Here is a 17,165-nt window from a genome sequence, read left to right on the forward strand (position 1 = left end):
AGAAATCTTGATGACATGAGAAGGTTTAGATAATGACTTCAATTTATCTGAATAGGCTTTAAAAATATTTTTCATCCTTTATTTATTACTTAATTTACCTATACTTTATTTATTTTTTTCCCTATATAGCCCCGACCACCCCCTCCCCTTTTCTCCGAAAAGACGCAAGAAGTTTTTAAAGGAGGATTCCTATCTTATCAAATCTGTTTGCAATCGAAATATTGAGGTTAATAATGTGACCATTGTCACAAGGGTACTGAGTACTGAGGGCGCTTTTATGTGTGTTCCTTTACGAAACATGCATTTACACGGCTGTGATAGGTCATAGGTCGAACATGAAGCTTTAAAGTGCCATCGAATTAATTTATCGACAAAATTATCTTGCCAAGTTTATTTATATAAAAAAGTTACATGATGACATTGCAAGATATCCAAGTGGGTCCAACACGTATCTCGCCCCATTGACATATAACTTTTTATGAGTTGACTTCGCAAAATAAGTATCTCACCATCTCGATGGCACTTTAAAGCTTCCACAGAGCGCCAGATGAAGCTCTCAACGTAAATATTAATTTGCTTAACCATTGCCAGCGGTGGATCGAAGCGGGGGTGCAAGGGACAAAGGGACGCATACATAACCCCCTCTATATTCTGAGAACTGCACATTGAACATACGCCAAAGCATGGACCTACTGGCAGTTCCTTGGTCAAGGAGAGTTGTAATCTGCGCCCCTCTAATATTCAAATTTGCCATGTTTGCTATTTGCGCCCGGTCTCTTTCAAAATACTCAATCCGCCACTGCCAATGCGATGGGAAAGATTAAAATCTTCATCATTATCATCATAATCATCATGTCATCGTCATCGTCACCACTACCACAATCATCACTATCATAACCATAAAATCGTCATCAGAATCCCAACCTCATTGTCATCATAATTTTTGCCATTATCATAATCATCATCATCACCACAATCATAACCATAATTTTTGCCAATAATTTGACATCATCATCAAAACAATCATCAACATTACGATCATAACCATTAACATAAACATCACAACCATCCATCATCATCATGATTTTTACCATTAGCAAAAAATTCACATTATCATAGGAAGCAGCACCACCATTATCATCATCACTACCATAAGATCATCTCCAAGATCATGAATACATCATAAACTTCATTACCGAGATCATCATCATCACCATCATCATCATCATCATCGTCACCATCATCATCATCATTATCATCATCACCATCATCATCATCATCACCATCATCATCATCATCATCACCATCATCATTATCATCATCACCATCATCATCATCATCACCAACACCACCATCATCATCATCTCCATCACCATCATCATCTTCATCATCATCATCGTTGTCTTCGTTATCATCATATTTAAGCAATCCTTCCATTCCCATGCTCTTTTCAGTCTAGGTGTTATCCCTTCTCTATTGCTATCATACCTATCATTCCTGATAGCCAAGAAATAGTAGCAAATTACATCCAGAAATAGGAACACACGTGTTAAAATGTCATTTTACTTCCCCCCAAATAGGAATGTCCTATTTTAATAAGAACACCTGTGCATTTCAGGCTAACAACCCCCTTTAATTAATTATGAACACTGCCAATTGTTATTTTCCAAACTCTAAAAACAGTTTACCCAATATTGGGAAAAATGGGAAGATGCATGTTTGCTGGGTAAATGATACAAAATACTATGTAAATTTTATGCAATGTTGCATGCATTTTGCCCAATATGGTGGAAAAAAAATTACCCAGCAAACATGCATGTTCTCTTTTTACCCAATACTGGGTAAATTTTACTCAATCTTTTTTCAGAGTGTATGACATGAGGGTGTATATGAGTAAAATGTGACTTTTGAGATTTTTCCATTTGGGGGGTTTTGTGGTTGAATTTTTCAATTGGCTATCTGTCAGATGTGTGAGAGTATCATTTTTTTGTTGGTGAAATATTAGGAGTTATCTTAAGTTTTTTTTTTTATTCTGGGGAACCTTAATGGCAAAAGGGTGTAACTATAGATACGTCATTTGAATATTGGGTCACTGAATTTTTTTTTTTTTTTCAAATCAGATTTATTCTGATTGGGGCAGAAGATAAATATGAGAAATAAATCTAGTGCGGGATAAATTCAAACTCAAGGAAAGTGGGAGATTTTGTGAAACTGGACACAAAAAAGGGAAATCTCCCTCCAGAATCCAGCGAGGTGGAGTGTCTGTTCTTTGTATGTATCATTTTATGGTTGCATGATGGTAATAATACAAACAATAATAACGCAGAACACAGAGATTAACCTTACACACAGTGTATTTTCATGATGCGACCAAATCGTACTTGGTATGTATACATTTCTCTTTAAGATATAACAAGCAAATGATGGGAGTCAATTAGAAATATAGAATTCTTTTCTCAACAAAAAATAATAACATCATAAAGAGGAGGGGAGAAATAAGCATGTTACATAACGGGTGCTTCATCACATTTCCAGTAAACAATCGTTCTTTCCGATACCTTATTATTTCATTTAACGAATGAGAAAACAGTGAAGGTATCTCAAAAGATTCCTTTTTCCCGAGCTGTCCAACTCTTGTCAGAATGCTGTACAATTTCCAATGGAGATTCACAGAGAAAAACACATACCATTTACATGCATTTATCAAAATATCACTATATATATATTAACACACTGGTCGTAGCATATTTCCTTTATTGACAAATTGGCAAATATCTTGAATTCAATAAAGACCAATATACTCACCAACCCTCCTTCTCTTTTGTACAAATAACAGTTTTACCTGAAAATAGCAGTCATCATAAAAAGACCACTTCTAGTTTGAACAAGCCATGTAAGATAAGGGGATCATTTCACGAAGCAAACAGTCAGCGATTTTCAATCACTATTTCTTATAAGCTACTGAAATCCTTGCATCTGATTGGCTCAGAGCAAATTTGTCATTGAAAACCACTCACTGACAAGATACTTCATGAAACAGTCCCCTACTGACCACCTAAACTCAGTACTTTCTATTTCATGTATCAGTTTACAAATTGTCCGTCCCTGCTAAATGTTCACTCCCCTTCTGACCGCACACTTTCCATTTAGGTGGGGGCAATATCATACAGTGGAACAAAATTACATTAGTACTAATTTACATTACTCAAGAAAAATAATGACCTAATAAATAACTTTAATTCGTAAAGACAACTATGCCAAATTGAAATAGTTGCATACACATTTGTGTATTACGTGCAGACACATAGGTTGAATGCTGGTGAAAATACATCGAGTCTTTTTACTACTATACATTATAGATCAAAGGCTTTGAACATACCAGAACATTATATTAATCCACTTTATGCAATATTAGTTGTGCCACATGTGTGGGATGAAATAATCACACAATTTGTTTACTCCACACATAACCGAGGCTTGTGAGATGGGTGCTTAATCGGAACATTCAAACACCTGAAACGCACCAAGCAAGGTCATTACAGTACCTCAGGGTTGGCTAAGATTGAATACAAGAAGAAAACTTGAATATAACAAGCATTAATGGACTTTCTTTAACTGAGAATTATTTGAAATAAAACAAGAAACTTCATTTCATATACAATGCTCGTTCACCATGACCAGTGAATCATTCTCACCACAAAATTACTCCCGTTTCATTTTCATGAACATTCATGAAAAATTGCGAATATTATCATGTTAATCTTATTCCTGCTTGATGTATATATATATTTTTAGCTGCGGAATATATATATAAAAAAAGTTCAAAAGAGTTGTAAGGTAGAATAATTTTTTTTCTAAAAATCCTTTTGTAAAATAAAAAGGGGAGGAACAGAATAAGAGTATATCACTGGAGAGCACACTCCGAATTTTTTTTTTCAGCAAAAAAAAAATCTTCTAAATGCTGTTTCTTTAACATATGTACACATGCCATTTGTATGGTTTTCATCCAAAATTTGAAGAAGAGGTAGATATTTTCTTGTTTTAAATTTTGTCTAACTGAATTAGATTAATATACACCAAACTAAACACCAAAGAAACTTGATACCATTTGAGATCAAAGAAGGGCAGTATATGGAGATTTATTTAGCACAAAGTACCTCTCAGGGCATTTTGTCATCTTAATTTTTTCTTGGTTACAAACTTTTAAAATGTGAAAATGAATGCAAGAGAAAGGTGTGTATTTTCTTTTCTTAAAATACAATTAACATATTCTGTAAATATTTGTGCAAATTTCAATGATAGTTCATCTTCCCCTGCAAGGTATGACTAGGGGGTGTTTGCATGTTTACACAAAACTGTTTGTAAAGTTATGCAAGATTTTAGGAATGACTAGAAATATGAAGTGATCAAGTGTGAATGCAAAGTTTTTTCCTATATTTCAAGAATGTATTATACCCCCGTCACACTTATTCGGAATCAGCAGGAATCGAGCAGAAGCTGGAAAGAAAAAATATTCAAAAAATCTAGAAATTTTGGGGAGGAACTTATGAATTCATCAAACTGGAGTTGAAATTCAGTAAATTGACCAGGTGTATCATCATACACTAGTCAAAATGAACCGCAATGGAGTCAGATTGATAGTTCGTGCTACGTTCTTGGACATTCTAGGGGCATTCTAAATATTCTGACTGCATTCTGAGTGCATTCGAAATATTTTTGTCATTTCTTTTGGCCGTCCCGAAGGTTTTGGTCATGTTCAAAACATTTGAGGGGTATTCTCGAACGATGTTGGAAGTAGATTTAAATGACCATTTGGTGGTCAAACAATAGTCCTTTCATTCAGGCCAATTCTGCTTGATTCGGAATAAGTGTGATGGGGGCTTAACTGAATCTTGAATTGTTTGATTTTGAAGAGATAAAATATATACCTTGTTTTATGACTTTCTAAAGCCTCTAGCTCTTGGTTGAACTTTGTTGTTGTCGTCATTTGTTGGTGGTCAGGATATAAACTGTGCATATCCTCTAATAATAACAGGGATGGGGTTGAAAGGGGATTCAGTTTTTGTGAACTTCAGATAAGAGTGCCAACCTACAATTTAAAAAAGAGAATTCCCAACACCTTTCGATTTGCTCAACCTGCAAGTTACAATGAAAACCAGAGCTTATATGTCACATTAAAAATAAACACATTCTTTTTTTATCAACACTTATAGACAATTCTGATCAAATGGATTCCTTGTTAACATGTTGAATATGAGTTTTATGTTTATTATTTACAGCAATTTGTAACAAGGAATAGTAATTACAACGGTGCCAGATTTCTCCACTTAATATGTTACCTGAATAATACAATACAGTATACAGTCAATTGAGAAATCACAGACTCATTCTCACTAAGTATGCATCTACGAGAAAAAATAAATTTACTTCTCTACCAGTGAACTAAAAATTTCTAAAGTAAAAACATGTAACTCTCTAGACCACGTAAAACTTTCTTCTAAAAGATCACAAGTGGTTTTACGGATCAAAAATCACATTTAGAGAAAAATGCATGATCTCATATACATAAAAATAAATCAAATTGAGGAATAAAAAGATTTTAAAATGTGGTAAATAAAAGAAAAAAAAATAAAGATCTATGATCCACTATTTCAGATAAACAACAAAAGCCAAGAAGTAACAAGAAGTAAAAATACATTTGATACATGAAAACAATACAGAATGGAAATGTTTGAGATAAGAATTGAGTGCATTTTTTTTTACTTCAAATTTTGAAAGATATTTGTGTATATGTTGCTCTTGATGACACAATTGTGCACATTTTTTATTTACAATAAATTGCGCAATGGAGACATAGCAGTAAATCAGATACGGTGACTGATTAATAGATAGAGGAGATATAGTGTATCTTCTACATATAACTAATGTTAGTATTTAACCATATTCAAACTCAATGATATGGATTCATTTGTGTAACATTTTCCTCAAGGATATAAAATAAAGATTCTAAGATCGTGAACATGGAGAGCGAGCTTAAAATATGGATTTTGACCGATTTCGACCAGTGGAACCAACTTGCATCAAGTGTCCTTACTAGTCCTTTATGAAGTCAATATGAAAATGTATCTTACAAATAAACTTGTTTTCATGTTACAAAATCAAATTTAGTACCCTGTAACATTCAGAAATGTAAATCAAACTTACATTCAAGTAATCCTATAACAGTATGAAAAGTCTTTCATGTCAAGTGCTACATCAACACATCAGGTATTACATGTACAAGGGGGAAAGGGGGTGGGTAATAAATCCACTAGAAGCAATTGAATTTCTTTTCAGAAGCATTTTATCAAATATTGTGATGTGTATGTGTTCAAGAGTTATTATTAAAATTTCTTGGAGGTGCTATAAAGGTCACTGCACACCTAACGACTGGTCTACGATCTAATTTTGGAACATACACGTATTGCATTTCATATGTGAATGAAAAGAAAATTGTTCAGGTTCAAATAGACTGTAAGAATACTAATTTTTTTTTTTTTTTAAATAATTGCAAGCCTTTATTTTGGAGTAAAGGCTAAACTGGTTGCAAACTGTAGCCGATCGATAGTACAATTATTCTGACGTCATTACAATTGGGTACTGAATTTGCTTTTATGATATAAAGGTGGATAGCATATAAATGAACAAGAACATTTGTACAATGATTTAAAACTTTGCACAGTAAGATGTTCCATGTCTCAATTTAGCATCCAATGTTACAATGCTTTATTCCAAAATCGGGTAGCAGACCAATCCCAAAGCGTGCGGTGACCTTAAGAAATCTACATGCTGAAAAGGTTGTATAAAGAGGTGGGGATGTGCATGAAGTTACGTCTTAATACTGGTGCTGTTCACAGGGGACTATGGGATGCTAGCGTTGATAGCATTCTAGGATTGACCAATCACGACCCTGGATTTCAAAGATGGTGATGGAAATCAATCGCAGATCAGTATCAAGGTCACATTATCGATTGCAAATTTTGAAATAAGTCAGAATTTGAAACTGATTTGCAAATGCTTGTCTTCTGTAGAGTTGACCCCTTTGAGACTGAATTATTTTGCTACAACACGTTTCCACAGACTCTAGCCCGTATATAAGCAGTTTTTAAAAGTCTCCAACAAGTTGATTTTTTAAAGTGTAATTTCCTATCTATTTCAAAGCAGCTATTTGGACACCTCCCAGGTAAAAAAGGGCTTTCCCAAAAAATCATGCCCTGACGAATGTTTCATCTGAACCTGTCAATATAAGTGCACCGTCTGTCTCTACATATAACACCAGCAAACGACATTAATTACTCAAGATTGCATTATAGGTACATGTATATCCTCCCTGAACACTAAGGTGTATGTAATCCACCTCTGATATCTTCATTTTGCTACCCCTTTTATTTCCATTGTCCACTACGCAGCATAAAGTGAGCATATACAGTTATACACAGATATATCTCCCACATAAATGTTATGCCAACTTCAAAAGGTTCATACAGAGTAAATTACAAGCATATGTACAGAGACAGAATCATACAGAATAGCGAGAATGACAGGGAAAAGAGAAAAGAAAAAAAAAAGACAAGCATTGGATTACTTATAACATTTACAACCATATATCCATATTTTTTGCACATACACAAATATAAAGTAATGGTTTTCATATCATTTCATGCGAGATTTCAAATTTAGTACGCAAAAGCTCTTAAGCTTCCTTCCGTTCATATATGGTGGCGTTGTGGTGAACTTTCGAGGCAACGTTAGGGAAATGTGAACACACTTCACACTGCCACACATTATAAACAAGTAAACATATCGGCCAGGAGACTTCTTGCATGCATCTACTATTATTTAAAAAGTTTTCTTTCAATGTACCATACACTTAAAGGTCATAAAACTTCTTTTGGTTTCATACGAATTACTTTTGAAGTTTGTATATTTAATTGCTAGAATTTGTTTCTTCAATTCTCTTGAACGTAGGAAGAAACAAGGGTCCGTAATATGAAGGGATTTGTGAAGGAAAAGAGAAGGTCAAGTAAAGGGTAGAGTAAAATACAACAAAACTGAGTGAAACAGACTAGTCAGGAAAGAGAAAGACACAAAGAGATAAACACAGATAGAATAGCAAGACAGGCCGAAAGAGAGAGGGGGGGGGGTTGGGAGTATTATCAGCCAGGAAGATTAATTATCCCTGTAATTAACAACTAAAACATTCCACCTTACCATCAACAAAAATCTATGACAGGAAATTAAACTTACTAAATCATTTAGTCAATTCTTCATATTATGTATGATAATGTTGCATAAGCAAAGCCAACATACACACATAAAATAGAAAAATAAAAGGCTTGAAAAATGTATTGATAAAATACACCCTGTTTCAATCGTGAAATATTGTCAACTTACAAGTTTTAAATTACTCACTTCATTTAAGTGTGCTTTTTATTCCCTTCATTTAAGCCTCTTGGTTCACGTTAATTCATAACTGAATGATTCATTGTATATTGCACAATCTAATTTCTTTCTGAAATTACCATAACAAAATTCTCCTTGCCGCTATTGGTCTTACGATTAAATTTCATCAATGTTCTGACAAGGAATAATCCTTTTAAAAGAAAATATAGATTTCCTCACAATCTACTACAGCATTCCATCATATCATTACTATTTAAAAAAAAAGCCAATATCCTAAATCACCTAAAAATACGGTGTAATATGAAAAAATAAAGGACTTATGAAAAATACCTATTAAGGATTCCCCTAATGGTTATTAACAAACATAAAAACTATTTTTTAATATTACTTTTTATAACAATTATTAGGAATCAATATTATGTATAAAGTGTATATTGAAATTATGGTGAAATTAACTTATGCATGAAATTAATTCAATATCATTGCTATCTTATGAATCAATTTCAAATTTCTTTCCCAAAAATTGAATTTGTGTTTATTTTCCTTTTCACTTGAAGAACTTTGTTTGGACAATGCTTCAATATTTTGCACCAAGAATTTGCTAATTTATAATTTGAAAAAATAAAACCTAGAGAAATTGACATTTCAACACTGCTTTTTGAACTTGTAATCATGTATGGTGGTCCCATGGGGGTGACACAGTCTATTGGGTATGACTCAATCAGAGGGAGCGGAGTTTGAATCCCAGTCATGGTGTGTTCTCCTTCAGCAAGAAATTTGCCCACATTTTGCCGCACTCAACCCAGGTGAGGTTAATGGATACCAGACATGATTCATTCCTTGAATGCACCGAGCACTCCATAGCAGCTCGAGCTAAAGCAAGGGTGATAAGCAATTCTGAATAGATTATTTTTAGATAGATGGCCCTATATTAATCTATAAAGATGATTAGATTATAAGTACTACATGGCCGATTAATAAGAATGGTGAAATTCCAATCTAAGAACTAATAGAATGGATATTCATGATACTGGCATTTATCTGGAAACAGTTCCCATTATTGATTTCAAAATCTGTGTTGATGTTGGATGCATAATTAAGATTGCTTTCCCTAGCTTGAACACCTAATGTGAGTTTTAAAAAGTGATCCAAAGCACACTACTGATAGCTTAACACCTAGTGAGATTTGTCAGCTTCATTAAAAAGTTTGGTGCTGTAATGATGTAAATATCAGCGAAACACCAACACCAAGAGGTCAACATCAAACTTGCAATCAACCAATGGCTTATTTAAAGGATGGTGTCGATTGCTGGAGTCAGTGTGTGGCAAAACAAACACCAGACACAACACCAAACTTAAAATACATGTATGGTGCTAAGATTGACATCACTAGGTGTTGCGCCATCAATAATGGCAATAGTATCATTTTCTAAGCATAAAGTCTGTTCTGAGTAAAGTTCAGCATTGTGAGTCAGACTCTAACCCCCCCCCCCCCCCCCGAATACCAATATCAAACACTGTACTTAATATTTGCTAGTGGTAAAGAGAGGGGGAGTGTGGCAAACTAAATCTGTACGTGCCATCAACCAGTATGTAAATAATCAAACAGCGCCCACTACTGATGCAGAATATTACAGTTTCTGAGAACAGGGAATAAGATGAAGAAAGAGAGAGATAGAGAGACAGAAAAGGAGTAGGAGAAAGAGAGCCACATGCATCTCTCTGATCAAGACACATTCTTGTTAAGGTCATTCTCAAAATGGATGAGGTTTGTAGCCTGTTTTATCAGACTGCTAAAATTACTGGGGAAAAGGTTATCCGGGAGCCTGGGACAATGCTCTAAAGAGTCCCAGAAAACTATTTTTTTAAGCCCCAGAAAACCCACACTTACTGTAATATTAAAGCTTATCAAATGTAGCAGATGTAGGCAGCAAGTTCTGACAAGTAGCCCCCACTATCAACCAATGAGAATTGTTTGAAATTTGTGATCTATTAGACTATTTGTATAAGATGTCCCAGGCAACACGCCAGAATATGGTGGCAGAATAAATTAAGCGGCTACCAAGGATGGAAAAAATACCTGTTAAAAAGTAGTTTTATCAACGAAATGTTCAAATTAGAAATTGGTCTTTAAAAGTCCCAACATTGATTTAGAGAATAAGATAGCACTTTAATTCCGATGTGGGCCAATCCATTTTCTACTACTTCATTTAGGTAGACCTTGGTAAATATTGCCAGGAAAAAGAGGATCTAATAGTTCACAGCTAATATTAGAATCTATTCCTATCTTATATGATAGAGGCAAAGTTATCATACTCGCAGAAAAGGATGGAAAATCAATCACAAAATAGATTTCCAGTTTTCTGCTCTCCCAACCAAAATGATATTCAGGTTTTTAAGTTCACACATAAGATTATTTCATCAGAAACACCATTACAACACCACATGTCATTATCATGGCGATGCAATGAAGCTACAGTTTGAATCGATGAATGCATCCCAAGAAGAGCTTCCACATGGTGATTGCCTGTACAAAGTTCACAGACACTGTAGCAAAGACCTCAAATCGTTAGTCTCTGCTGACGTGGTCTTAACACAGTTCACTTCAGTATGAGGTCCAGTCGAGAATGGCAGATGTTTTTAATACATTAGGGACTGTGATGCAACCTTACTCGAGGACAAGACGGGACGAACTCGGCACGGAAACATCCACAAGGATGTGCGAGTCTGAAGTGGATAAAAACCATCACAATAAAGAATCCCTTGAAGAGAGTTTTCAAAGAGTTCATGATCTCCTAGATCTGGGTTGTCCTTAAGACAACACCTTCAGTCAATCCCTCAACTGTTATTGGGCGCTTCCAGCATCTCCATGAGGAACGTGTCGATGGGCGTGTCTCCAATGAGCTTGAAGAAGAAGAGGTGCTCCAGGCATTTCAGGCCGATGGAGCGCAGGGCAGGCAGTCTAAGGAGCAGCTTAGCAAAGCGGCCGGGTTCGTCCGTGTACTGGTTACGGCAGTATTCCTCAAGAGAAGCGTAGACCTTCTCCCTTAGCTCCTCCACCTTCTGTACCGAGGTCAGGTTCTTTGCATCTGTGATCACAAGGACAAGGTAAAACAAAGCTGACTTTCTATTTTTTCTGTATGGGCAAGGGGTCCAAAAGCTACACATTCCTTTTAACTATTATTAGCATTATCAATATGATGAAATGGGAAATGATTGTCCTATACCTCAAGAGAATAGCTCCACAGACAAACCAAGATCTATCTTATTCATGAAGTAAATGCATCCTTACGTGGGGAGAGGGAAATCTTCAGCTTGAACATAACCTGGGTTGAAAAGAGCAATTTCTCTGTGACGACCAAGCTCTTATCCATCAACTAAATGCATTTCAAAACCAAAATGTTATTTCTTGTATTTCTTTTAAAGTGGTTATGACACTCATCATTTCATCAGAGGTCATGGGTTCTAATCCTAGCCAGTGTGCTTTCCTTCCGGTACCCAACTCAAGACGGGGGGTGCCTCGGGGAAGATTGTAGAAAAATGCTGATGCGTAATCTAATGAATCCACCTGTGCACAACATGTATGACTGCGAGTATGTTCATTTGTAAACTGCATGCAAGCCAGACTTAGCCTCGTAGGGGGCTGACTTAGAGTTAAGCAAAGTGCTTATCCAAAAAGGGCAATTGAATAGCCATGAAGCTGGTTTGAAGTAAGCAGAATCCTGGCTTTAAGTATCAAATTGAGTAATGACCCTGGGGCTTAAACATTACCTGGGTTGAAAAGAACGATAGCTCTGAGGCAACCTAGTTCTGTCTTGTCCATCTTCATCTCTCTCATCTTGGCGACGAGCTCGGTGAGCACCCTGTCAAAGATGGTGCCCACCCCTGCACTGTGGGCGCTGTTACGATGGACATGGAGCCCTGTGGCAAGGAGGATGCCATCCTTTACTTGGATGGAACGATGTGAGAAGGCTGCTATCAACAGCTCATTCCAACCTACATTGATAAAAGAGAGAGTGAGTTAGGGGGAATGAGAAAGTAAGAAAGTGAGAGTAAGAAAGAGGAAGAGAACGAGTTAGACAGAAGAGAAATAATGAGGGTAAGTAATAGAGACGGAGGAAGTAAAACAGAGAAAGAGAGAGGGGGTTTAGATTGTGAGGGATACACTGAGGGACAGAGAGACACACTGGAATAAACTCCCTGAAGATACAGTACATTCATCATCCCTGGATTCTTTCAAACATAAATCTTGAATTGATTGAATGTAAATTTATTAACAACAAAATCATAATACAAATTTACACAAATATCAATTAATACATTGAGCTACTCCACACGTAGTCGTGATGTGCGAAACCTGGTACTTTGCTGACTCAACGATACAGATACAGAGTGGAAAGAGATAAAGTGAATCACATACAGCTTGGTGGTATCTCTTACTTCATTTTTCGATATTAAAACATACTTCTTGTCAATTGACTTTCATTTCAGAAATATGAGCTTCGATTTACAAATGTAGAAAAAAAACACTGTGAGACAGCCAATTTAAAGGATGATCACATATACAAAGGTTTCAGGTATTTCTCTATCATGAACTGGGGACCATTTCATGAAAAAACAAATACTCAGTGATTCTCACTTCCTTTTGGTTAAAAGCTACTAAAATCCTTGCATCTGATTGGCTCAGATCAAATTCACCAGTGAAAATCATTGGCAAGACGCTCCATGAAACAGTGCCCAGGTTATCACCACGAGTGTGACCTACCTGCTCTAAGGAGCGTGACCTGATCGTCCAGAGGCAGTTCTGTAAAGTGTGGGATTCGCTTGGCCCATTCTACCAGGGTAAAGAGTTGTTTGTCGGCAGCTTGGCAAATGTTTGTCACGGGGTCACGCTGCATTTCAAGAGATGAACAGATAAATGATAAAATAGGAGTATCACTTTCAGTGTACAGATCAGAACACTTTAACGGCTTATGTATTAATATTGTTTATGAAGAAGACCGTACAATAAACTTGTCTCCTAAAGGTCCTGTCACCTATTGCTCTACAAGTCCACCCCAACAAAAAGTTGATTTGAACAAAAAGAGAAAAATCCAACTAGCATAACACCGAAAATTTCATCAAAATCGGATGTAAAATAACAAAGTTATGACAATTTAAAGTTTTGCTTTATTTCACAAAACAGTTATATGCACATCCTGGTGGATATTTTTGCAAAATGCTAAACTTTAAAATGTCTTAACTTTCTTAGTTTACATCTGATTTTGATTAAATCTTCAGCGTTTTGCTAGTTTGATTTTTCTCTATTTATTCAAATCAACATTTTTCTGGGGTGGACTTGACCTTTAATGATACTGACCAAAAAACAATGTATACCATATTTATCATTAGGTTCTTTGTCATGATATTGTTTAAATCATAAGCTTTCAAAGTCAAAGTCTTCTTGTAAAATAAAATTAGTTCAAATAAAGGCTCACTTTGAGACCAAATAAAGTTGGGTTCTGCGATAGCACCTACATATCAACTAGCAGTGACTAATAAAACGGCACATGAACATCTTTGAGTGAAATTTGTTGCTTTTCAGTACACTTTAATTCTCTGCTGGTAAACTCCAAATCTCTGTTGGTATGTAAATAGCGAATAGGCATGGTGCGAGATTTCACATAAGGTAGCCGAGTTAAATAGAGTGTCTCTTTCTTTCACCGAATACGAAATGTCGTACCATTGCATGAATAAGAATATTCGTTATTTGTGTTGTACAACGCCTCCAAAGTCAGCAAAAATACAAACAATCAATTTATTTTCTAGGTTTATTAAGGAAAATAAAATGATTGAGAGCAAAAAGCAAAATTCTTTAAATGCGGATCTGATCTAAAGCAGCAACGCGCATTTCACCAGTAAGCCCTACGTCTATTATTGCACTTGCAATGATTATTGCACCACTTTCTAAGTGCAATGAATTCTCGCTACCCCAAATAGCGATTTCGCCGAGATCCGGGAAAATCCCTGTAACGCGCATTGCATTATGGGATAGCTTTTCGGTATCACAACTTCCTGTTCGAAAGTCCAATGCACTGTTTTGCCATTCAGATCAACAGTGCCGTCATGCAAAACAACACAACGTCGCTTTCGTTCGGAAAGTTCGTGATCACAACCCTCTCTTTCACGATACAGTTTAACTGCCTTTTCTGCTAAAGTCACTAATTCAGCCCGATGCTTTCCATTGCACGGTATTCCTCTGTCAGTTAAGATTTTTTAAAGTTCCGAAACTGATTTTTTTTTCCATTTTGTGGTCGACGAAAAATTGAACGGAATGAATGCTGTATATATTTAGCGTCTAGTCGAATACGATCGTGATGTCAGGCCGGTCGCTAAATGCAAAATTTTAAGATATGCATTTTTTGTTTAATTTTTTTTATAACCAAATAAACACATGAATAAAAATTATTTCACGTAAAATGTATATATATTTTTTTTTAAATAATTCAAATGGAATCAAAACTGACCAAATTAAATAAAAAGTATTATAATTTGTGTATATTACGCTGATTGGCATCGATTTCAGCGTGGTGGAAAACTCAGTATCGCGAACCTCGCGCGAGCATGACTCTGAACCGGAAGTGGTGATGACGACCCGAAGGAGTGAAAATTATCTCGTCTCGCGCATTATGAGATTTTTGTTCCTATTTGGGGTAGCGAGAATTGAATTGTATTGTAACGTCAGACCGTGCAAATGCTACATTTTGACAGTGCGTGTGCAATGGTAAGAATGATTGACATTCATCCTCCCATTTGCTTGCGTACAACAAGCTAAGAGGCGTTGTACAATACACTATAATACTCTGCTGGGAATACCTGTTAGTAAATTGAATGTTATTTATGGTACACATTAACTCTGTACTTATCTCAATGTTGGTACACTCAAACTATCTGAAGGATCCTTCGAGAGGACTTACCGGAGTATCTACATAGGGGCCGTTGTTGGGTTCCACCGCTAGTTCTGCATCCAAGATCTTTTCAACAGGCATGTCGTTACTAGCCCCACTTGTGCTCTCGACTTGACTGTCACCGGTGGGCTTGTCCTTGCGTTGCCGCTCCTCTTGCACAGCTGTAAGGAGAGTTACACCTATAAGTATTACATACAGGGCAAATGCTGAGCGTCGTCTCATCTGCATCTTGCAATGCAGGATGCGAAGGAGACCGGGGCTCCGTAACACAAAGAATAGCGATCAATCGCTAAATGAACTGACCAATCAATATCAATGTTACACGCAGATTTGGTTAAAAATACTGACCAGGGACCAATCAATGCGGTTCTTTCGTATTTGCAATCCATCGCATACCTTTGTGTTACGGAGCCCAGGTCTGGCAGTATAGAAATAATCCATTATCAAAAACATGAGTGTTATCTTAAGACTTGAACCTAGAGTAATGACATTCAATTATTCCATATGAAGTTGTATTTCTGAATCAATAATTGTATGAGCAATAGGTATACAGTGAATGTCGGTCACTATAGTTTATAGACTCTTTGATGCTCACGTACATTCACATTTTAAGGGATTATTCAGGCTGAAAATAATTTGAGGTGAACAGTCATACCAGAAAAACAAAATACTAAAAATTTCATCAAAATCAGACAAACAATAACAAAGTTGTGAGATTTTAAAGTTCAGCATCATTTCAATGAAACAGTTCCATGTATGTCTTCATGAATATGCAAATGAGCAAGTTGATGAAGTCATCTTCCCCTTGTCCTCCAAGAATGAAAAAAAAATGGATTTACAGCTGAATTAATATGTAATACAATCATTGCTGCAACTTACTTTCTTTTAAGTGAGACATATCATGCACACATGTCTGAAGATATGAAATAATTATGACTTAAAAAAAAAATAACATATGAAGAAAGATAATTCTTTTCAGCCCGGAGTTAAAGTATGTTAATATTATAATCTGTATAACTAGGTAAAACTTCTCATAACCTTGAGATGGCCATTCAATAACCAACTTCATAAACTTTCCCCCATTTTTCGTACCTTCTCTGCGCATGCCCATGCCTAGGCACTTCTGATAGCGACAATACTGGCATCGATTTCTCTGTCTCTTGTCGACCATACAGTTACGCTCGTCTCGACAGGTATACGTGAGGTCTTTCCGTACTGTCCTTTTGAAGAAACCTTTGCAGCCTTCGCAACTGTACACTCCATAATGCTTGCCTGTAGAAAGGCGAAAATGGGGAAAAATAAAAAAAAATACTTAATTCATGATATATGTACATAAATGAATAAAAATTATAACACTCCTTTCATGTCCACACCAAAATAGGCTTGTAGTACAATTATGATTGAGATTTCTGCTGATTTCTGTTTCCCAACATCTATAGTTTAATAGCAGAAACACATTTCATAACGCTCCTTTCAGCGCTTCATATATTGATTTTTAAAGACTTAAATTTTTTTCATTATAAACAAAAAAACATTGCTTGAACATTACGTTTGAACTAGAAACATTTTTTAAATATGTGATCTTACTTAAGGTAAAGAAGGTATTGGTTGAATGCAGCCTGGGGACCATTTTATGAAGCTGTTTGTAAGTTAAGAGGGACTTTAAGAATGACTGGTGATCCTTTCTTGTGGTAGATGATGTTCACCATTATATGTTCATTGGTGATTATTTAGCGCGTAAGAAACGTTCACCAGTCATTCTTAAAGTTGCTCTTA

The 17,165-nt window shown here is 35.8% G+C and overlaps 1 protein-coding gene across 2 annotated transcripts; it reads right to left on the reverse strand.

Annotated features, from left to right (window-relative positions):
* Positions 1-10,133: 10,133 nt before the first annotated feature.
* Positions 10,134-16,658, reverse strand: LOC129278171 (retinoic acid receptor RXR-like). 2 transcript variants are annotated; one of them, XM_054914382.2, is made up of 5 exons: positions 16,482-16,658; positions 15,399-15,550; positions 13,208-13,334; positions 12,214-12,438; positions 10,134-11,531 (listed from the first exon to the last, which is right to left on the reverse strand). In XM_054914382.2, the coding sequence occupies exons 1-5, from the start codon at positions 16,558-16,560 to the stop codon at positions 11,281-11,283; spliced, it is 834 nt and encodes a 277-aa protein (XP_054770357.2). In that variant the 5' UTR covers positions 16,561-16,658; the 3' UTR covers positions 10,134-11,280. The 2 variants fall into 2 exon arrangements, with proteins under 2 accessions (XP_054770357.2, XP_063966833.1); XM_064110763.1 differs by having other exon boundaries at positions 15,399-15,568.
* Between the last annotated feature and the right edge of the window lie 507 nt (positions 16,659-17,165).

Source organism: Lytechinus pictus, chromosome 15 (assembly GCF_037042905.1).
Source record: "Lytechinus pictus isolate F3 Inbred chromosome 15, Lp3.0, whole genome shotgun sequence".
Lineage (NCBI taxonomy): Eukaryota > Metazoa > Echinodermata > Echinoidea > Temnopleuroida > Toxopneustidae > Lytechinus > Lytechinus pictus.

What these genes read in the sequence shown, in the direction of transcription:
- LOC129278171 (XM_064110763.1), bottom strand. Translation starts at nt 16,560, where the DNA reads ATGGTCGACAAGAGACAGAGAAATCGATGCCAGTATTGTCGCTATCAG. An exon ending in CATGGGCATGCGCAGAGAAG is followed by an intron (nt 15,569 to 16,481) that starts GTACGAAAAATG and finishes TAATACTTATAG; the next exon opens with GTGTAACTCTCCTTACAGCT. An exon ending in GCCCCTATGTAGATACTCCG is followed by an intron (nt 13,335 to 15,398) that starts GTAAGTCCTCTC and finishes CTTGAAATGCAG; the next exon opens with CGTGACCCCGTGACAAACAT.